Here is a 23,756-nt window from a genome sequence, read left to right on the forward strand (position 1 = left end):
TACTTTTGTGGCCAGAAACAGTCTTTGTAGGTTTTAAAATTCACCTGCCCATTGAAATCTATGGCGGTTTGCGAGCCCAAAATCTGAGGTTCGAGCCATCTCTAATTACCAGACCTAAAGTGTTAAAGTGACAAGTAACAAACATCCAAGCTTTCACATTTATAATATTAGTGATATATATTTATATCTTTTTTCTATAATTTTTTTGTAAGTCTCGGTAAAAGCAAAAACAAAGACAATCATCGGAATAAACAAATGGTGAAAAAATATAAGCATGGTAAACTTTCTTTATCAACTTTCTAGGTTCAGTAGTTAATATTTTACATTCAGCCTACTTCTGTTTGCAAGCCGTAATGAACGGAACACCACTATAATCCAGCAATGGACTCTCAGATGTCCTTGGTGTAACTTCACATTGAAGAATGGTCATTCCTTCTCTAACAAGGGCATCTCTAGCAAAGTTTTCATTATATTTAAAATAATGGAACCTTTCCCCCCCAACCATGTAATAAGACATATTTATTGCCCCAAATAAGATCAGGTGTCCTCCAGGCTTTAAAAGCTTTAATATCTTTCTCAAGTTTCTCTTATGTAGTCATCTTGATCTTTGCAGATTGTATCTAGCAATTTATGGATGATGACACAGTCGACCTGAGGATGGAACGAGATATGTTAAATTTTACAACAAGCAAAATGGCTGACTTCATCTTCATCTCTTTTGCCTCACATTGGTCACTGAAAAAAAGATATAGATTATTTTAATGAAAATTGAAAAGTGACACAGATGACAGGGATTCTACCTTGAAAAATAACAACTTAGGAAGTCTCTATTAACCTCCCTGGCGGTCAATTGATTTGCGGCCGCACGGCCGCGGGAGGTTTTTTTAGCCTAATTTTTTTTAATCATGTAGCTAGCCTATCGCTAGCTACATGATTATCCCCTCCCTGCGGCGTTACTCCCACCCCTCCGATCGCCGACGGCAATCAAGCCCATCCGGAAATCTCGTTCTGAACGGGATTTCCCTTAGGGCTTCCCCCGTCGCCATGGTGACAAACGGAGTGACGTCATTGACGTCGTGACATTACAGGGAGTCCCGATCCACCCCATAGCGCAGCCTGGTGGCGATTGGCCAGGCTGCACAAGGGGTATGCAGGAGAGGCCCTGTATCACGGCGGGTAGCAGCACATTGAAGGCGAGCGGCGGCAATAAGGTAAGAAAAAAAAATTATCCACATCGGCCCACCAGGGCCTGAGAAATCCTCCGCGGCGGCATACCCCGAGCTCAGCTCGGGATCACCGCCAAGGAGGTTAAATTCAAAGGTCAACCCATGACACGATGAGAATTCACCTTCTTCCTTCTAAGTCAGTAACATGTAATGCCACGTGTCCCCAGCAGAAAGCTCCGGTACGATCGTCCAACCATTTCATTATCTCCATAATACACTCCTCAGTGGGCCTCATCAGGATGATCTCTTGGAAGAATTCACAGGCAGTATAAAGTTGGTGAATTTGTGGGCCACCACTGATGTCATGTGACCTGCAGGGGGTACACAGCATAATAAAGAAAACTTTAATGCAAATGCAAACTACAAACATGATACTTCTTTCTAATGTTGAGTTTGAATTTCCTATATGTTCCAACTTATGTGAAAAAAAAAAAAAAACATTTATGACTGCCAAGTTTGTAATTTCACATAACATGCAAAATTTACAAATGGATTATGCAAAAGCAATTGAATTTCGGGAATCACAATTATGTGTAACTATAATTGGGATATTTTATGTTAAATACTTTGTAAGCAAAACTAGCACACTACTTATTTCTGCTGTGTCAGTCTAACAAGGAGGAGAAAATAAATTGCAAATCAACCTCCCTGGCGGTAACCTAGAACGTAGTTCGGGGTAAGCCGCGCAGGAGGTTTTCTCAGGCAATGCTGGGCCGATTTGCTCAATTTGTTTTTGCTGCACGCAGCTAGCACTTTGCTAGCTGCGTCAGCACACTGATCACCGCCGCCCTGCGCTCGATCGCCGCTATCCGTCGCGCCATGCTGCCCCTCCCCCCCAGACCCCGTGCGCTGCCTGGCCAATCAGTGCCAGGCAGCGCTGAGGGGTGGATCGGGACTCCCAATGACATCACGACGTCGCTGACATCGGTGACATCATCCCGCCCTGTCGCCATGGCGACGGGGGTAGCCCTCCAGGAAATCCCGTTCTTTGAACGGGATTTCCTGATCGAAGTGGGCGGGGGGATGCCGCTGAGAAGCGGCTATCATGTAGCGAGCCCTGGGCTCGCTACATGATTTAAAAAAAAAAAAAAAAAAAAGAGTGTGTACGGGCCTAAAGTCTATCCAGCAGTTAGTTAGTTTAATTGTACCTAAACCCCTGCACAGCAAGCAGGGCCGGATTTCTGGGAAGGCCACAGAGGCCATGGCCTAGGGCGATAAAATCAGATAAGATCAGAAGGGCGGGATGACTTGGAGAGAGAAGAGGTTATAAGTCAAAAGTAAATCATCTTTTCTGGTCCCGCAGTGCAGCCAGCCAGCGCCCTGCTCTGCACTAATAGCAGAATTTCAGAGTTCCCCAATCCCTGCTTCTCTCTCTCACACTTCTTGATGTGTTATAACAATGAGAATCAATCATAACTGCCACCTGATGATCCATTCCTGGTGATGGACATACAAGTGGATGAGAGAAATAAAAGGGATTTACATTGCAAAGCAAATAGAACTAAGTTCCGCTGAGTTTTAATGCAGGAATTCACAAACATCAGTGAGGTCTGCTATTTTTTTTCACTTTCTCTTTTACAGCTGTGACACTGACCCCAGAAGCAGTTAATTATCCAACCCTAATTTATGACTGTTTTTATTTTGTTTTTATCTTCCTAGCCAGCAGTGGTCTCAGTTAACTCTTTCCCGCCTCATTTTCTGTCCATCAGCTCCTACCATCTATGAGAACTGGAGGAATACAAATATGCTGTTTGCTTTCCTTTCATTAAAGCAATGTTTCTGGAGTGCGCTACCCCTTCCCACTGTCCAAAATACAAACAGTTCTCTTTAGTGCATCCTTCACTGTCCACCATCCAATTTCTAATGCTCCAGGTGATTCTTCCCGTTATTGGCACAGTTCATATGTAAAAAAAAGGGACAAAAACGAAACATCATAGTGCGATCCGTTTGAATTGGAACGTATAGGGACCTTCACCCTATGGGGTCCGACTGTGTAACTTCTATTAGGCGGTCACCTCTATATTCGTGACTAATGGCCAACAAGTGGCACGCTCACCTTGCTGTAAGGCTGCCCAGCCCCACAGACAGCAACTGCGCTTAAGGGGTTAAACCAACTTCTTTTTCCACCGATCAATGGTAAATCCAATCTCAAACAAAGCAATGAGACAATATCATAGTGCAATCAAGCTTACACAATAACTCCACACATCAGATAAATAGCACCTATAGATCTCCTGCTCACCCTTTCCTACCGCTGCCCACACTCACAGACAGCTGTCCACGTTTTGGGTGTGCAGTGTTGGCCTCAATGCTCTGAGTTATAATCCACTTCCACAGTCTGATGACAGGATACCAGGCATAACAGGCATATATCTATAAACTAAAAAGGCTTCCAATAGTGTAAAATCCACGGTTTATTATATAAAATTGAAGAGTAATACTCACAAACATCAATGTAAAAAGTGCTTGTATCATTAAATCATTGCTACACTGTCACTGTCACCTGAGCTGTTACTACCTCTATGCTAGTGTGTATGGTTTGGCATCCTTCTGCTTTCCTGTAGCATTAGAGCATTGTACCATCTGAGCCATCAGCGAAAGCAGAACGTTTTGAATCAGGATGATACAATTTATTGGCTTAAAAGAAAAAGAGTAAGCTTTCTGCTAATAAGCCTTCTTCAGACTTTGTTCCTGTATACTGTCAATATGTTAGAGCACACCGCCATATGTACATTCAGCATTCAAAAGAGATGCATAGATTGTTCAGCAAATATAAATAAATGTCATTCAGATGCTTTAAAGTGGAGCTGAACTCTTGCACAGGACAGAAGGAAAACAGAGAAATGTACCCTGTGTGTATTTCAAGAGCCTGTCTAATTCCCCCTCCTCTGTGTCTAATCACAAGTTGTAATTTGATCTCTACACTGTGTCACCTGACTGCCACAACATCTAAGCTCATTTGAAAAGCACAGAATGTTAACAATATGTCTGCTTCCATGAAAGCAGGAAGTAGACACACTGCAAATTTATTACAGGATTTATATCAGCTGTAACAAAGAAATGTTTTTCTTTAAATAATATGTTGTTGCGTATCTTGTAGAGCAGAGAGAAAGTTCTGAGTTCAGGTCCACTGTAATTACAACAGAACATCCAAAGTGGGTCCTGATAGGATGTTTGCTACTTACCTGTTCTCTGCTTTGGATGGGCTTCTCTCCATGGCACTGCCCTGCCACCTGTTTGTGGCTCTGACTGCAGCCAGTCTCACAGAGGACAAAGAAGCAGTGCATGCTCTGGCCACTCGCACTCCCTGTCACCTGTTTGTGGCTCTGACTGCTGCCAGTCGCACAGAGGACAAGGAATCAGCGCATGCTCTGGCCACTCGCGCTCCCTGTAATGTCTCGCTCCTGTCCAGATGTGCACAGCAACTGAGGCCAGTACAGTGTTATGCATTCTTGACAAGTATCGATCATACATCAGCGTCATTTCTCAGGTATGCATGCCCAGAACACTATCGCCCGCTGTGCACATTCGGGCAGGAGCGCAAATTACAGGAATTATTTGTTGAATGGGGGTCAGAGCAGCACAACTGAAATGAGCCCATTCAAACCAACCAGAGATCACTAGTCAGAGTGTTGGACAGAATGTTTTTTGGTGGTTGTGGTGGTGGTTGTGGTGGTGGTGGTTGTGGTGGTGGTGGTGGGGGGGGGGGGTGCTTGGTGACAGCAGGCCTAGGCCACTGGAAAGTACAAATCCGGCCCTGACAGCAGGCAAGGAAAACAAATATAGTTGCAGAGAAATTCACTCTGTGTGTCTTTAGAGAGATTAGCTTGTCTAATTAGGCATTATCAGCTAGTAATCAGGAGGTAGAAATCAGAGCTTTCAGCTGTGCCTGAACTGTGCCAACTGCCAAGGTGTGCCAATATTCTGCAATAACATGCCATTGTTCTGTAATATGTAAGCATTGGAGGTTAACTCTTTCTGTGCTCACTGGAATTCCAGGAAGTAAACATTGCAGGATTTTTGTAAATTTTCTAAAAAATGTAACAAAGAAATGGTTCTCTTTAAAGGTTATTATGAGGATGCTTATCTTTTAGAGCAGAGAGGAATTTCTATGTTTAGGTATGCTTTAATAGTTGCATTTGGAGAAAGGGAAGGGTTAATGGCTGCACTGCATAAAGTATTGCAGTTATTAACCCCTTTCCTTGCCTCCCATTGCAGTCAATAACTCCTTCACGACCCCCACATGTAGCCATTAACTCTCTTGGTCCCCATATTCAGCTTCACTACTGCTCCTTTGTAATTAGCGTGGCTATGATTTGTCCCCATCCCACCTCCTCAGGTCATCAGTGTGGTCAGTTTCTATCCCCCCAGGTAAGTAGAACAGCAAGAATCTGCCCCCGCCCTGGTAATCAGTGCAGCCAGAATATTTTCCCCTTCTTCCCCCAAACCATGTGGACAGTTTCTGTCCTCCTGCTGCATGCCTGGCTCCCATCTGAATCATGTTATGGAGGATGGCAGCACAGAGCGTGTGGCTGCCAGGAGGAGGAGGATTCATGCAGTATTGGAGCAGGGTCAAATACATTGCACCCTGCACATACTCTGAAACATAGGGAGGAGGTGAAGGCCACTGGGGTCCCCACAGTGTTAGGGGTCGCATGGGCTGTTGTTAAACACGTGGTTGGTGTCACCATGAGTTACTACACCAGGTGACACCAACCCTGATGATGTTTTTACACAAACACAACCACACCAACACACACAAAAACACACACACACACACACACACACACACACACACACACACGCACGCACGCACGCACGCACGCACGCACACACACACACACACACACAAACACACACACACACACAAACACACACACACACACACACACAAACACACACACACACACACACACACACACACACACACACACACACACACACACACACACACACACACACACACACACACACACACACACACCACACACACACACACAAACACACAAAAAAACACACATGCACACGGAACAAGAATACATTGGGAACACAACTGTGCCCCACTGATAAAATTTGATAATGGTATTAAGGTAAGGATTAACATTTTCTTATACCAGCCTATTTGTAACACACTCATATCATTAGTCTACCTTCCAGGGATGCTCAAAACTGAATTTTGGTGAAACCCGGATAGTTGCTATCCAGATTTCACCCAGTAAACATGTGCGGGGTGGGCGGGGGAGGGGGGGGTAAATCTTACCTGTCTGACGTCTTCTTCATCCATCCCTCGGCACCTCCCATGATGCGTTCCAATCCGGCGTCATGTGAGTACAAACACTTCTTCCTTTCGGGTTGAAGGAGGAAGTGTATAGTCACATGACGCTGGATTTAAACGCATCGTGGGAGGGACGGACGAAGAAGACCGTCAGACAGGTAAGAATGACCCCCACCCACCCCACACAGGTTTACTGGGTGAAATCCGGATAGCTACTATCCGGGTTTCACCCGAATTCGGTTTTGAGCATCGCTGCTACCTACCCATGTTAAATGCATTGTGTAGTTTCTTCATGGGAGATCTCAATGCATCTTCCATGAATGGCTTATCAGGGTTTCCAGATTAATAAGTTTCCACACATGTTCTGGAATCATGATCATGTTTATGGTAGAGCTTACAGGAGCTGCGGTCCATCTTGTAGGTCAGGCACAGGATACTTGACAACTTTCCACTCTGTAAATGAGAAGGACCTGGAGATTTTTTTTATATTCGTAAGACTCAACTCTGATTATCACAAGCGCATCATGTGTTCAGGATCTGGTCACAACTTACTCAGCTGTATGTGTTATTATTTGATCATATGCTAAACTGTTTACTCACTTCATATCTAGAGGTTGTTTTCACCTTATGAGACAAAACAATGTTGACACTTTAGCTGTGCCTCTATTAATTCTCCATCAGCATCCAGGTAATTGAATCCAGGGGAATTTCAATTAGGAAACCTGGGTGTTATTCACACACACACACACGCACGCACGCACTCACGCACGCACTCACGCACGCGCACACACACACTGAGCTGAGTACCTACAAATCATGGGGACGGCCCCCAGCAATACTTTGATATGGGGACGGCCCCCATTATGTTTGCAACTGCTCCCTTGCCTACCCTTGGTGACCCTCACAGTCTGGGTGCTCACCTTACATGGGACATAAAACATTGTGAACATCAGAATGTTTATACACAAAAACACCTGCTCTGGAGTATTGTAGAGAGGGTAAGTTAGTAGTTGTGGCTAGTGTTGGGCGAACAGTGTTCGCCACTGTTCGGGTTCTGCAGAACATCACCCTGTTCGGGTGATGTTCGAGTTCGGCCGAACACCTGACGGTGCTCGGCCAAACCGTTCGGCCATATGGCCGAACTAAGAGCGCATGGCCGAACGTTCCCCGAACGTTCGGCTAGCGCTGTGATTGGCCGAACGGGTCACGTGGTTCGGACCCGAACGCGCTCTGATTGGCCGAACTGTCACGTGGTTTGGGTAAATAAATACCCGAACCACGTCATATCTCCGCCATTTGTCTGTGGGTTTAGCTTTGGGTAGGCAGGCAGGGTAGTTCGCGCTCCAGCCACGCTAGCCAGGGTCCCCCCTGTCATTGTGTCACTGCTGGGAACAGTAGTACACCGCTTGCTCAGCCACACTATATAGCATTCTGTTTACTGCCACTCTGTGTACCTCGCTCAGCCACACTATATAGCATTCTGTTTACTGCCACTCTGTGTCTGCTGGGAATAGTAGTACACCGCTTGCTCAGCCACACTATATAGCATTCTGTTTACTGCCACTCTGTGTACCTCGCTCAGCCACACTATATAGCATTCTGTTTACTGCCACTCTGTGTCTGCTGGGAATAGTGGTACACCGCTCGCTCAGCCACACTATATAGCATTCTGTTCACTGTTCTGTGCCTGCTTGGAATAGTGGTACACCGCTCGCTCAGCCACACTATATAGCATTCTGTTTACTGTTCTGTGTCTGCTGGGAACAGTAGTACACCGCTCGCTCAGCCAGAGTATATAGCATTGTGTTTACTGCCACTCTGTGTACACCGCTCAGCCAGACTATATACCATTGTTTACTGACACTCTGTGTACACCGCTCAGCCAGACTATATACCATTGTTTACTGACACTCTGTGTACACCGCTCAGCCAGACTATATACCATTGTTTACTGCCACTCTGATTCTGCTGGGAACAGTAGTACACCGCTCGCTCAGCCAGACTATATACCATTGTTTACTGACACTCTGTGTACACCGCTCAGCCAGACTATATACCATTGTTTACTGCCACTCTGATTCTGCTGGGAACAGTAGTACACCGCTCGCTCAGCCAGACTATATACCATTGTTTACTGACACTATATAGCAGACTATATAGCATTGTGTGTACACCGCTCAGCCAGACTATATACCATTGTTTACTGACACTCTGTGTACACCGCTCAGCCAGACTATATACCATTGTTTACTGCCACTCTGATTCTGCTGGGAACAGTAGTACACCGCTCGCTCAGCCAGACTATATACCATTGTTTACTGACACTCTGTGTACACCGCTCAGCCAGACTATATACCATTGTTTACTGCCACTCTGATTCTGCTGGGAACAGTAGTACACCGCTCGCTCAGCCAGACTATATAGCATTGTGTTTACTGCCACTCTGTGTACACCGCTCAGCCACACTATATAGCATTGCGTACTCTGCCAGTCAGTGTGTATATTGCTGGGATCAGTAATACTCCACTCACCGTCAACCACTATATGAGCTCAACATGAGTTCCCCAGAGACCTCCGCTGTGAGCAGCACTCCCAACAACAGCAACAGCCAACGCCCCACGCAAGCTATAACATCCACCCCAGCAGCCAGTGGTCAGCAGCAGCCCTCCCCGGAGGAGAACGTTGTGTCCATCAGTCCGTCGCCAGAGCGATTAATGAGGGCTGCCATTGAGGAGATGATGGGGCCTGATGTGGAGGAGGAGGTCTGGCTCAGGCCAGCATCCCAAGTTAATGTTGAGGACGATGAGGGGTCTGTGTCTGGGGATGTTGGGGTGGCAGAGGTGGTGGGTGGGTCAGACTCAGGAGAAGAGTTGTATGATGAGGATGATGATCGGGACCATCTGTATGTGCCTCAGAGTCCGACCCCGGAAAACATGTTGTATCGTGTGTTTAGGTACTAAAATCTGCGTTCCCTCCCAGTAGTGTTGGGCGAACAGTGTTTGCCACTGTTCGGGTTCTGCAGAACATCACCCTGTTCGGGGTGACTATATAGCAGACTATATAGCATTGTGTTTAATGCCACTCTGTGTACACGGCTCAGCCACACTATATAGCATTGTGTTTACTTCCACTCTGTGTCTGCTGGGAACAGTAGTACACCGCTCACCCGCCACTGTATAGCATTGTGCTCTGTGTCACTGCTGACAATAGTGGTACACCGCTCACCCACCACTGTATAGCATTTCTGTACTGCCACTGTACTGCTGCCAGTCAGCGTGTACTTTAAGGATAAGTGAAATGAGGAAGAAATCCGGTGAAAGAGGGAGGGGCAAGGGAAGAGGTGTTTCCCCTGACGGTTCACGTACAGGCCACAGGGGAGCACCCAAGAAAACCCACTCAATACTGCCCATGTTGTCCAGGACAACAACCCTCACAGATCCAAAAGAACAGGACCAGATAATTACTTGGATGACCTCTCAAGCGTCCAGCAGTGGGTTAAGCAGCACCAGCACATCACGCACGAGGTCCGAGTCCTCAGCCAGTTAAAGTCTGGGCTTTCTTTGAAGACTGCACTGAGGATGTTACCATGGCGATTTGCAAGGTGTGCAAGACCCGCCTGAGCAGGGGGAAAAGTATTAACAACCTCTCCACCACCAGCATGAGCCGCCACATTCTATCCAAACATCCCACTCTGTGGGCAAACGCGGCAGGACAGGGTACCACCAGCAACACTGCCTCCCTTGGGTTCACCAGACTCACCACCAGACCCGCCTCAGCAGCAGCAGTAGCCCAGCCATTGCGTGGTTCACAACATTCACAAACATCAGACGATGCTGACACTGTCACTTTCCGGACTAGTGCTCTTGAGGTCTCCCAGTATTCATCAAACACAACAACCAACAGCCCTTCGGTGTGCAGCGCTACGGTTGAGTTGTCTGTCTCTGAGATGTTTGAGCACAAGAGGAAATTGCCAGCAAATGACCCCCGGGCCGTGGCAGTAACAGCCAGCCAGCATAGCCAAGCTTCTGGCCTGCGAAATGCTGCCATATCGAGTGGTGGAGACAAACAGCTTCAAGGGCATGATGTCAGTGGCCATCCCACGTTACGTGGTTCCCAGCCGCTACCACTTTGCGCGCTCTGCAGTGCCTGAGTTGCATGAGCACGTGGTCAGCTAAATAACCCGAAGCTTGAAGAATGCCGTTGCCTGCAAGGTTCACCTCACCACTGACACCTGGACGAGTGCGTTCGGCCAGGGTCGATACATCTCCCTTACCGCGCACTGGGTGAACCTTGTGGAGCCTGGCAGCGATTCCTCACCTGCTACGGCGCGGGTGTTGCCCACGCCGCAAACAGCTGGATAACAACAGCAGCACCTACCTCTCTGACTCCTTCTCCTCCAACGCATCTCAAAGCTGTACCTCATCCGGAAATGCTAACCCAGCACCAGCAGCAGTAGGATCGTGGAAGCAGTGCAGCACAGCTGTTGGCATGCGTCAGCAAGCGTTGCTGAAGCTGATCTGCCTTGGGGATAAGCAGCACACAGGGGAGGAAATTTGGAGGGGAATAAAGGAACAGACGGATTTGTGGCTGGCACCGCTGGACCTGAAACCGGGCATGAAGCTAGACACCTGGCACGAACTGGCAATGTACGCAATAGAGGTGCTGGCTTGCCCGGCAGCCAGCGTTATGTCGGAACGCTGTTTCAGTGCTGCCGGAGGCATCATCACAGATCGGCGTATCCGCCTCTCCACAGAAAATGCAGACCGTCTGACTCAAATTAAAATGAATCAATCCTGGATTGGAAACGACTACGCAACACTCCTGGACCCCAACCAAGTAACATGACCGATGAACATCTGGGATGGTTTAGCGTTTCCGGTCCCTGTTTATTGAACCTCTCATCTGTATTACATTTATGACTGCATGGCGGCAAAAAGCATTGCTGCTATATCCGCACGCTTTTTGTCCTCATGCAAGGCCTGGGTTGTTGTGTCTCACAAAGCGTGGCCTTCTCCTCCTGCGCCTCCTCCTGTTCCATCACGTGTGCTGCTGCTGCTGCTGCTGCTGCTGGGTTACCGTTGCCGGTCCCTGTTTATGGAACCTCTTATCTTTATTACATTTATGACTACATGGCGGTACAAAGCATGCTATCCGCACGCTTTTTGTCCTCATGCAAGGCCTGGGTTGTTGTGTCTCACAAAGCGTGGCCTTCTCCTCCTGCGCCTCCTCCTGTTCCATCACGTGTGCTGCTGCTGCTGCTGCTGCTGCTGGGTTACCGTTGCCGGTCCCTGTTTATGGAACCTCTTATCTTTATTACATTTATGACTACATGGCGGTACAAAGCATGCTATCCGCACGCTTTTTGTCCTCATGCAAGGCCTGGGTTGTTGTGTCTCACAAAGCGTGGCCTTCTCCTCCTGCGCCTCCTCCTGTTCCATCACGTGTGCTGCTGCTGCTGCTGCTGCTGCTGGGTTACCGTTGCCGGTCCCTGTTTATGGAACCTCTTATCTTTATTACATTTATGACTACATGGCGGTACAAAGCATGCTATCCGCACGCTTTTTGTCCTCATGCAAGGCCTGGGTTGTTGTGTCTCACAAAGCGTGGCCTTCTCCTCCTGCGCCTCCTCCTGTTCCATCACGTGTGCTGCTGCTGGCTTAGCGTTGCCGCGTGGTCCCTGTTTATTGAACCACTTATCTTTATTACATTTATGACTGCATGGTGGTACAAAGCATGCTATCCGCACGCTTCTTGTCCTCATGCAAGGCCTGGGTTGTTGTGTCTCAAAGCGTGGCCTTCTCCTCCTGCGCCACCCTCCTCCTGTTCCATCACGTGTGCTGCTGCTGGGTTAGCATTACCGGTCCCTTTTCCTGGAACCTCTTATATCTATTACATTTATGACTGCATGCCGACAAAAAGCATGTTACCTGTGCAAAGAAAACAGACATTTCCCGCATTTAAAAGACAGTTTTCCCTTTGAAACTTTAAAATCGATTTTCTCAAAAACTATAAGCTCTTTTTGCTAAATTTTTTTTTCCTCTTGTACCCACTCCCAAGGTGCACATACCCTGTAAATTTGGGGTATGTAGCATGTAAGGAGGCTTTACAAACCACAAAAGTTCGGGTCCCCATTGACTTCCATTATGTTCGGAGTTCGGGTCGAACACCCGAACATCGCGGCCATGTTCGGCCTGTTCGGCCCGAACCCGAACATCTAGATGTTCGCCCAACACTAGTTGTGGCCATCCACACACATCTGCAATCGCACAGGGGCTCCTCACCTTTAGTTACACCCCTACACACACACACGCTCGCACACACACACGCTCACACACACACACATGCACGTGTTAGCATGTTTGTATCTATTGGTCATAGCACAGGACAGGCAGTAGAATTTAGTTATTTAGTTTCCAATAATTTAAAAGTATCACACCAGTGCTTCAACAGTATGGTCCACATTACCATAAGAACTGAAGACTTACCAGCAGTTACCAACCCAAATGATAAGGTTGCAGCACTGGCACATGTATAAGATAATCCACCTCCAATTAGATCCGGATCATCAGTGTCAGTAGTCTCATCAATTCCATCTCCTTTCCTTTACTCAACTATAGATAGGTTTTGAGGCTCCAAACAATCAATACATTAGAATATCTAAGTGTAAAACAACATAAGCTCCAATAAAATTTAAAGAAATGTAGTAGAAGGATGTGATCACTTAGATTCAGGGACCCTTGGCAAAGCATGCAAACAGTGCGACTTTCGCGTGCACCGCAATGCGCAAAACTTTGCGCAAGATTTGAAGCTTTGTGCATTCTAACTACTTAACACCCTAATTAGCACGCCCAAAGCCTTTAGGCGTGCTAACTAGGTTAGCACCGTGTTGTGAATCAAGGCCATTGGGTGTTACCTAACTAGCATGGGGTAATACAATACATAAAATGTTGACCCATCATAATTGATTTGCTAGAAGACAAGATCTTTTGACTTTACCTTGACAATGACCAGTGGAAGGCCTTAAAGATGAGCACTAGATATGAGCACAAATTTTGCATCTCAGAATTTTTGCTGAATTTTAGCAGTTAATAGCAATAGCAAAAGCCCCCACACATGCTATTATGTTAAGGTGAAAAAGAAGAATTTATCAAAAGACCTCAGAGTTTTTGAGGAAGTCGATTTGAAAAATGCAAAGGAAAAACTGTTTTTTAAATTGTCATTTTTCTGAGTTTAAGAACTCTTTTTTCTTTGCATTTTAAAAACAATCGAATTTTCTCAAATTACAGGGTCTTTTTGAAAAATTCTTCTTTTTTTTTTACTTGTAACCACTATACTCCTTAACGTATGTAGCAATACTGGTGACAATAGCATGTATGAGGGCTTTGCTATTCACCACTAACCCTGGCACAAAATTAGGCAAAATTACGAATGATTACCCTAAACCAGTTGAATTTACAAAGCGAAATTATGTATGAGTGTAATTGCAAAAAATGTATGTGAAATGTTGTGAAATTTTTATTAGCTGATTTTGCTGATGAGCAAATCATTCATGGATGACCACCCACCATTTAATGTCGATGTGCTGATTTAAAACTATAAAGGTCACACAGTAATTTAGAAGGATTTTATTTCTCAGTTACACACCAATAATTCATATTTCTCTCATTATCGTATTTATATCAAATTTACTTCTCAGTGAAGGTAATAAAGATCAGAATAATACTGTTGAAAAGAATAAAAGCTTATAACCTTATGGTCAACGTGTCTTACCGACTTTCTAGGTTCAGTAGCTATATAGGGCTCGATTTACTAAAGCGTGATAACTCAGTTATCACGTGTAAAGGCTTTGCACATGCTAACTCGAGTGTAAAGGCTTTGCACGTGCTAACTCAAGTGTAAAGGCTTTGCACGTGCTAACTCAAGTGTAAAGGCTTTGCATGTGCTAACTCCAGTGTAAAGGCTTTGCACGTGCTAACTCAAGTGTAAAGGCTTTGCACGTGCTAACTCAAGTGTAAAGGCTTTGCATGTGCTAACTCCAGTGTAAAGGCTTTGCACGTGCTAACTCAAGTGTAAAGGCTTTGCATGTGCTAACTAGAGACGGGCCAAACAGTTTGCCTGCGAACGGTTCCAGGCGAACTTTGGGTGGTTCTTGTTTGCCAGTGAACGCAAACTATTGCAGAAGTTCGATTCGCCCTTATAGTGCTCCATTGATTTTAACTTTGACCCTCTACATCACAATCAGCAGGCACATTGTAGCCAATAAGACTACACTCCCTCCTGGAGCCCCACCCCCCTTATAAAAGGCAAGGTTCTCCGGCCGTTTTGCTCCCTCATCTGCCTACAGACTCTACTAGGGAAAGCTTAGTTAGGCTTGTTAGCTTGCTCCTGGCTGATTGTTATTCCATAAATATAGCACCCCACAACAACTTCTCCTTCCCTCCTTCTCTTCCTCCTCCGGAGGAGGGTCTTGTCTTCCAGGGAATTGTAGGATTTCAAAAGCCAGCTCACATACATTGGCCAGGAATCGAACCCAGACTTGGTAGTACTTGGTAGGCAGCTCTCCTCACCACTATACCACCACCAACACTACATGCTGAAGCCAGCCTAGCATGTACCATTATGATATAACCAAGAGAAAAATGAGCTTGCTTAGGGATTTGTAGGATGTCAAAAGCCAACTCACAAACATTGGCCTTGGAATCGAACCCAGGCCTATCACTTGGTAGGCTGCTATCCTAACTATTACACCACCAACACTACAGGCTAAAGTCAGCCTAGCTGGCCTGGGAAGGATAAAAAGCTAGGTGGCCATGCAACCATTCCTGCTAACCTAAAGCTTACTTGTGTCTTTAACAACACATTGGCTTAAGACTTTACCAAATCCAATGCTCCAATATGGGAAAGCTTCTCTGTTTGCTTTTTTTTTTTTTTTTTTTGGTGGTGTCACAGTTCACTCATCTCTTCAACTACAAGAAAGGCCCAGGAGTAGTCTTAGCTACCGTAATATCTATGTTAAGGCTGGGCCCTTATTACACTTTCTCTTACAGGGCTATGGAAACCGTTTTGCCCATGCGATAAAGCAAGGTGCAAAAATGAAATCATGCCTAGCAGAGGTTGGTTTTGATCCATCAACCTTTGGGTTATGGGCCCAGCACACTCCCGCTGCACCACTCTACAGTCTGCTTACATTTGTGTACAATCTTCAAGTTTAAGAAGGGTACATTAGTTGAAATAGTTACACTACAATCTATGTTACAGCAAGACCCTAATGACACTTTCTCTTAAGGGGCTTTGGCGGCCATAGCCCCTTAAGAGAAAGTGTCATTAGGACCTTGCTGTAACATAGATTGTAGTGTAACTATTTCATTTAATGTACCCTTCTTAAACGTAAAGGTTGTATACAAATGTAAGCAGACTGCAGAGTGGCGCAGCGGAAGAGTGCTGGGCTTATAACCCAGAGGTTGATGGATCAAAACCAATCTCTCCTAGGCATGATTTTATTTTTGCACCTCGCTTTATCGCATGGGCAAAACGGTTTCCATAGCCCTGTAAGAGAAAGTGTAATAAGGGCCCTGCCGTAACATAGATATTACGGTAGCTAAGACTACTCCTGGGCCTTTCTTGTAGTTGAAGAGATGAGTGAACTGTGACGACCACACTTAAAAAAAAAAAAGAAAAAAGAAAACAGCAAACAGAGAAGCTTCCCCATATTGGAGCATTGGATTTGGTAAAGTCTAAAGCCAATGTGTTGTAAAAGACACAAGTAAGCTTTAGGTTAGCAGGAATGGTTGCATGGCCACCTAGCTTTTCATCCTTCCCAGGCCAGCTAGGCTGACTTCAGCCTGTAGTGTTTTTGGAATAGTGGTGAGCATAGCTGCCCTCCAAGCAGTTGACCTGGGTTTGATTCCTGGCCAATGTATGTGAGTTGGCTTTTGACATCCTACAAATCCCTAAGCAAGCTCATTTTTCTCTTGGACATATCACAATGGTACATGCTAGGCTGGCTTTAGCATTTAGCATTGCAGTGTGTTCTGTTGGTGGTATAATAGTTAGGGGATAGCAGCCTACCAAGTGGTAGCCCTGGGTTTGAATCATGGACAATGTATGTGAGTTGGCTTTTGACATCCTACAAATCCCTAAGCAAGCTCATTTTTCTCTTAGATATATCACAATGGTACATGCTAGGCTGGCTTCAGCATGTAGCATTGTAGTGTGTTGTGTTGGTGGTATAATGGTTAGGATAGCAGCCTACCCAGTGGTAGGCCTGGGTTCGATTCCTGGCCAATGTATGTGAGTTGGCTTTTGACATCCTACAAATCCCTAAGCAAGCTCATTTTTCTCTTGGATATATCATAATGGTCGTTCGCGAACCTAAAATCGGAGGTTCGGCCCACCTCTACTGCTAACTCGAGTGTAAAGGCTTTGCATGAGCTAACTTGAGTGTTAAGGCTTTGCACGTGCAAACTTGGGTGCTAAGTAGTTTGCACGTGCAAACTTGGGTGCTAAGTAGTTTGCACGTGCAAACTTGGGTGCTTAGTAGTTTGCACGTGCAAAGGGGCTTTTCACTGCCATGCTAACACTTAGCACCCTTTAGTAAATCGAGCCCATTGTATTTTCATTCTACTTCTGTTTGCAAGCAATGATAAACAGGACACCACCAAAATCGCTTACAGGACTCTCAGATTTCCTTGGGGTAACTTCACATTGGAGAATGGTCATTCCTTCTCTAACAAGGGCATCTCTAGCAAAATGTTCATCATATGTAAAACAATAGAACCTGTGCCCCCCAACCATGGACGTATTTGTTACTCCCAATGAGATCAGGTGTCCTCCAGGCTTTAAAAACGTTAAGATCTTCCTCAAGATTCTCATGTAGTCATTTTGATCTTTGCATATCTTATCTAGCAACAGAGTGGTGATGACGCAGTCAGCCAGTGGAACCCCTATGGGATCTGTAAGATTTTCTAACTCAAAGTCAAATTTCATAACATGAGTAATGGCTGACTTCAGCTTCATCTCTTTCTCCTCACATTCATCACTGAAAAAAAAGAAAACATTTTTTTTTCTCTTACAACTAAAGATAAAAGCAAGAAATTTTGAATCAGGATGATACCATGTATTGGCTAACTTAGAGATAAATAAAAAAAATAAGCTTTTTGAATAATAATAAGCCTTCATTGGACTTGGTTCCTGCATATACAGACTAAAAAAAAAACACAGCTTATATACATTGGACATTCAGAGAAGAAACATGGGCCTCAATTCACTAAGGTCATGCTGGAGATAAGGCATATCTCCCAACTTTTTGAGATGAGAAAAATGGACACTTAAAGGAATACTATCGATACCCAAGTGTTCTAAAATGACCATGTACAAATAATGTCTAAGTAGCTGTGTAAACATTTTCCTACTTTTCCTGTTAAATATCAGAGGCAAAAGCTGTAATTTATTGAGGGTAGGATTTAGCTATATTGGGACAAATCAATTGCAGAAGGGGTGTCTGCTTCAATGCACAGCCAGAGTTGCATATCAGACTACAGAAAGCTAATATCAAACCTATCAAACTCTGAAAGCAAACACAGTATGAAAAAACTGTAAGAATTAGTTACATTTCCTCTGCTCTCTTCAGACACTTCAGTCACACACACAGGACACAGGAGCTGCAGCTGTTGGGAGCTCTCTTCTCTCTCTGTCACACACAGAGCTACACAGCGTTAACTGATCAAGTGTGAGGGGAATTTCCCCTCTCCTCATGGCTCAGTCAGCCATCAGTTTTGGCGTCAGTAAACTTTGAATGTATTTTGCTAACAGTAAACAAAGAAGTTGCTACTAAAATGTATACACCAGTACTTAGCAGCACTTCCCAAACAATTCCTGTGTCAATTGAAAAAAATATGTGAATCGATAGTATTCCTTTAAAGAGAAACTCCAACCTAGAATTGAACTTTATCCCAATCAGTAGCTGATACCCACTTTTACATGAGAAATATAATGATTTTCACAAACAGACCATCAAGGGGCGCTGTATGACTGATTTTGTGTTGAAACCCTTCCCACAAGAAGCTCTGAGTACCATGGTACTCTGGGCAAACTGCCACAATGTAACAATGTTCACAGAAAGGAAATGGCTGTTTACAGCTGTCTGTAACAGCCAAAACAGCTAGGAGCAGCTATATAACCTGCCCACAGTAAAAATGTCACCATGTAATAAATGTCAGAATGTAAATCGGAGAGAGGAAAGATTTTACAATGGGCAAACACTGACTAAATCATTTATACATAATTATGGTAAGTAAGCACTTTTTTTTACTACATTATTTTCACTGGAGTTTCTCTTTAAGCCACGCCCTTGCCACACCCCTAATCACGCCCCATCATAACCCTAGTCACTCATACCATGAAGAGTTCATAAGAAAAATATGTTGTTTTATAATTCAAACCACACTGGACCTTTCTATCCTGGTGCATTTTCCCTCATATTATCATTCTAAAATTAGTAATATCAATTTAAAGGATGGGAATAAAGTTTAAAGTCAATCAAAAACATTTTAGTAGAGACATACATATATTTACATAGAAAGAAGGACAAAGTCCTAAAAGAGGGACAAATGTGAAGGAAAGAGGGACAGGGCTCCCAAAGAGGGACTGTCCCTCCAAAAGAGGGACAGTTAGGAGCTATGCTTTCATGCAGGGAACTGTCATCAAATAACTGAAACTGAAACCCCCCTCCCTCTCCAAATTCAGTGCCCTCTCCAAATTCAGTGACAGTGTGGCTGCTAAAATTGAATGAATGACTCACCATCAGCCTGAAAAAGCATGAGGAAGGCAGCTCACTCAGCTGGCTCTGGAATTCTTATCTCCTGGTCTGTCTGCAGCAGGTGGTGAAGATAAATAAACACAGGATGCCTGTGTTATAATATCCAGAGATCAGCAGCCTCCTCTGCACATGTCTCATCTCTCAGTGCAGAGTATATACATCTCAGGGTTTCTGTTGAATAATGCCCCTCCCTCCTCTTCCTACTAGATGGCCAGAGCAGCAACAGCATTGGCTGTTGGAAAGTTGCTGCTGCTGCTATTGGCCAGAATCTCCTGCTCTGCCAGGAGGGCCGGACTAGTCTCTCCTCTCAGTGAGGATTGCTCCCCTTCACGTGACACCGTGAGGGAGGGGTCAAAACAGAACTGCCACGACAAGACCGTGACAGTTGGCCCTATTGGATAAGGCAAGAGAAAACTTACCACCACACATCGCTCTTACCTTATTAAGGTGGCACAGACTAACCAGCAAGCTCATGGTGACCCAGAACTCATTGGAGTGTGTAAGGGACTACAATGGTCCTAAAAGCCCCCTTACTAAGATGTTAAGAAAAACAAAAGTTTGCTTTCCTAAAACAGAAAGAATTTGCGATAATTCAGGTTGGAGTGAGCTTGAGATGTCTCCCAGAGCAACACTGCGGAATATATGCAAATTAACCATTGTAGTCCCTTACACACTCCAATGAGTTCTGGGTCACCATGAGCTTGCTGGTTAGTCTGTGCCTCTCGGATTCACAAGCCCTACTCCATAGAGCCATATTAATCCATGCCATGCACTGATGAGGATCAAACAATCCGAAACAGTCTGTATGCATGTTGGATTATTATGGCTCTGTACAAATTAACAAGCTGACACATCATTGCATTCCAGCGGTTCTGGAGGTGTGTTTAGCTTCTAAGGGTACAATGGTTAATTTGCATATATTCAGCAGTGTTGCTCTGGGAGACATCTCAAGCTCACTCCAACCTGAATTATCTTATTATTATTCTTTCTGTTTTAGGAAAGCAAACTTTTGTTGTTCTTATTAAGGTGAAGAGATAAGTTTTCACAGTGAGAGAGTTATCTTATCACTTTTGTCCTTAAGTTACCTCCTCTGTAGTTATTTCACATGCAGTAAATTAATAGCCTGTCTTAAACTTTAGAATTCTGTAGTTATTTTAAGGATTGAATAGTTAACTTTGGAGATCTCTCCTTAACTTAAAGACAGAAGAGTTAAGTTTACTACATGCCTTATCACCATGGTGATAATACTATAAACAGCTCAAAAATTTTATTAAAACAGGAGATAAGTTTAGTGAATTGATGTCATGCTTTTGCAAATATTAATAAATGTAATTGGATGCCTTAATTGCCACTTCAGGGGGGTTTCACAGGCATGCTAGCTAAATAGATAAGATCACCAGTTTCCTAAAACATAACATACAACAGACCAGGGGTGCAGCTAGGGTTTTGGTGGCCCCAAGCAGCCTATAACTTGAAGCCCCGCTCCCCCTTCCACGAATGGAGTGGCACAAAAAAGATGAGACCCCAACACCACAGGTGAAAAAGTGGGCATGGCCAAGATATGATGTGGGTGGAGCCAAATACTAGCAAAGTGCAGGTAGTCCCCGGTTCATATATGAGAAAGGGTACAGGTGGTGCCCTCAGTATAGGTAGCGAGCTATAAGTGCTGCAGTATAGGTAGCCAGGTACGTGTGGTGCCCCTATAGAACTATAGGTGCTATCTATGGGCAGGGTGCTGTCTGTGGGAAGGGTGCAGGCAAGGTGCTGTCTTGCGCAAGGTGAAGGGTGCAGGCAGGGGTAGGGTGATGGGTGCAGGCAGGGGTAGGGTGATGGGTGCAGGCAGGGGTAGGGTGATAGGTGCAGGCAGGGGATGGGTGATGGGTGATGGGTGCAGGCAGGGGCAGAGTGCTGAGTGCAGGCAGGTGCAGGGTGCTAGGTGCAGCAGGTAGGGATAGGATGCTGGGTGCAGGTAGAGATAGGGTGCTGAGTGCAGGTAGGGATAGGGTGCTTAGTACAGGCTCGCACAGGGTGCTGGGTGCTGGCAGGGGAAGGGTGCTTGGTGCAGGCGGGGTCAGGGTACAGGCTGGCACAGGGTGCTGGGTGCAGGTAGGGATAGGGTGCTGGGCACAGACAGGGGCAGGGTGCAGGCTAGAACAGGGTGCTGGGTGCAGGTAGGGATAGGGTGCTGGATGCAGCCAGGGGCTGGGTGCAGGCTGAGGCAGGGGCAGGGTGATGGGTGAAGGCTGGCACAGTATTCTGGGTGCAGGCAGGAGCAGGTTGCAGGCTGGGATGGGGCAGGGTGATGGGTGTATTGCAGGCAGGGGCAGGGTGCGTTTACAGAACTCAGGACAACGGCGACCGGACCTGCAAATTTTCTGCTGACTCCTGTCCCACCTGAGCTGAGCCCCTCTCTCCATATCAGACCTCCGATCAGAGGCATAGCAGCAGAAACAGACGCTACGCAGCGCCAGGCGTCTGTAATATAAATGTGGAAGTGACATCATTGGTCACTTCCGCATTTGGATTATATACTGTACATTGGGCGCATGTAGCATGTGCTATGTGTGCTGCTATGCCGCTGATTGGAAGTTAGTCAAGCCGCACTGCGGGGAGGGGGGGGGGAGCTGCCAGCAGCAGAGGAAGGCCCCTCTTACAGTGAGACCCCAAGCCGGGAAGTGCCTCGTTTGTACGCTGGCGGCACCCCTGCAACAGACTCCGGGTGATGAGGAGACATCGTCAAACCTGAGTTCACGTGACTGGGCAGATTACATACATCATTAGTTCTAAGCTAAAGAGAATTGTGGTATTTTAAAACCCATCTTCCCAGCACATGAAATTAAATGAATAGTGGCATTAAACACTATCTTATCAGCATATGAAACAAAAAATGAAAAAATAAAAAGAATTGTGGCATTTAAAACCAATCACAAGTGTCATTGTTTAAACCTTCTTCTAAAGTTTTGAAGCAATGTATACAGTTTGCTTCTTGTGTTAGTCGCTCTTTCTGTGATTTGAAGCCATCCATTAATACAGTGTCTAGAAAACCACTTAACCCTCAGCCGACTGCTCCACGCCAATTGGCGTGAATGGCCTTTTATGGGGCTAGCAGGAGATTGTGCGCAATTGCGCACGCATCCCTGCTTGGATGGCGGAGTTAACCAGCAGCAATTGCCGCTAGGAGACTGTTATACGGTGAAACTGCCGTCTGTACAGCGCTGCGATCCATGGCAGCCCTGTACAGGGGACAGCCGTGTCACTCGACTGTCCCCTCCAGAGGGAAAAGAGTATTTTGATAAATGTGGTCAGGTGGGATATAATGACCAATATAGGACCCTTCAAAGCATTATACACAGACACTGGGGAGTATTAAAAACTGACCCAGTGCTTAGAAGCATCATACCCGAGAGACCCAAATTTATATATAGAAGGGCGGAGAATCTTAGAAATATGATTGTACCAAGCTGTGTGGAACCACCTAAGAGTAGTCTTGTACCTAGAGAATGGCAAAAACCGGGGTTCAATCCGTGCAGGGCGTGTAAAGCATGCAGGGAATGTAGCCCCCAAAAAACTAGCACCATTGTGTCCCATGCCAATGGAAAAGTATTCAGAATTAAACAATTTATAACATGTAATGACCGTCATGTGGTGTATTTAGCCTGGTGCCCATGTGGATGGCAATACTTGGGACGTACCACACGCAATGGGGGAACATACACGTAACGTGAAGAAGGGTTTTCCCAACCACAGCCTTTCGGCACACTTTGGGGAGACACACACGTGCGATACTAAGTTGCTATCCTTTTGTGGAATATTTAAACTCACTCCTAATTGGAGGGGGTGCAATAGGCTGAGAACCATTTCACAGGATGAAACAAAATGGATATTTAACCTCGCCACACTGGTGCCTGGAGGTTTGAACATTGATGTTGACATTGTATGTTTTTAGGGGAACAGTGAACTATGTTTCGTGGGGAGGGGAGGGGGGGGAGGGAGAGGGAATGGGTGGGCCTCGTGTGGGATGTGGAAAGTGGGGAATAATGGAATATTAAGCTTCATTTAATAATGGGTTAGATTGCATAACTGTATGTGATATAATGTAAACGGAGTCTACCGTGATGCCATTGGGCCCCAGCGTATGGAGATTGGATTAGGACCAGGCAAATTTTTGTGTAAATTTAAATTCCCTTTGTTTATGGTAAGATATCTGCACCCATGGGGTGCATTTCCACTCTTGCAATAACATTATGTGGCTGTTGTGGAAAGGGGTATGGTGTCAGTGGAGTCCTTCCCCTTTAAGACGCGATACCCTATCCGTAACGAGTAAGCCTATTACCGGGCTGACAGATGAGGCCTGGAACGCAGATGAAACGCAGGCCGGAAAAATATCCGGCTTGGGCAGAGTCTGGTGTGGGCGACAAGGAAACGGAGCGTAATCCTC

At 45.5% G+C, this 23,756-nt stretch overlaps 1 protein-coding gene across 2 annotated transcripts in view; it reads right to left on the reverse strand.

The window, feature by feature from the left end:
• Positions 1 to 200: 200 nt before the first annotated feature.
• Positions 201 to 23,756, reverse strand: part of LOC137523020 (nicotinamide N-methyltransferase-like) — a 64,051-nt gene continuing 40,495 nt past the window's right edge. Inside the window, exons 3-4 of one of the 2 annotated variants that reach the window (XM_068243198.1) lie at positions 1,349 to 1,537; positions 201 to 651 (exon numbers count right to left, since the gene is read on the reverse strand). In XM_068243198.1, coding sequence (XP_068099299.1) covers positions 621 to 651; positions 1,349 to 1,537 — 220 coding nt within the window. In that variant the 3' untranslated portion in view covers positions 201 to 620. Of the gene's footprint in view, positions 652 to 1,348; positions 1,538 to 16,416; positions 17,540 to 23,756 lie in introns of those variants that run through there. The other variant, XM_068243196.1, reaches the window with a different exon arrangement.

Source organism: Hyperolius riggenbachi, chromosome 6 (genome assembly GCF_040937935.1).
Source record: "Hyperolius riggenbachi isolate aHypRig1 chromosome 6, aHypRig1.pri, whole genome shotgun sequence".
Taxonomy (NCBI): domain Eukaryota; kingdom Metazoa; phylum Chordata; class Amphibia; order Anura; family Hyperoliidae; genus Hyperolius; species Hyperolius riggenbachi.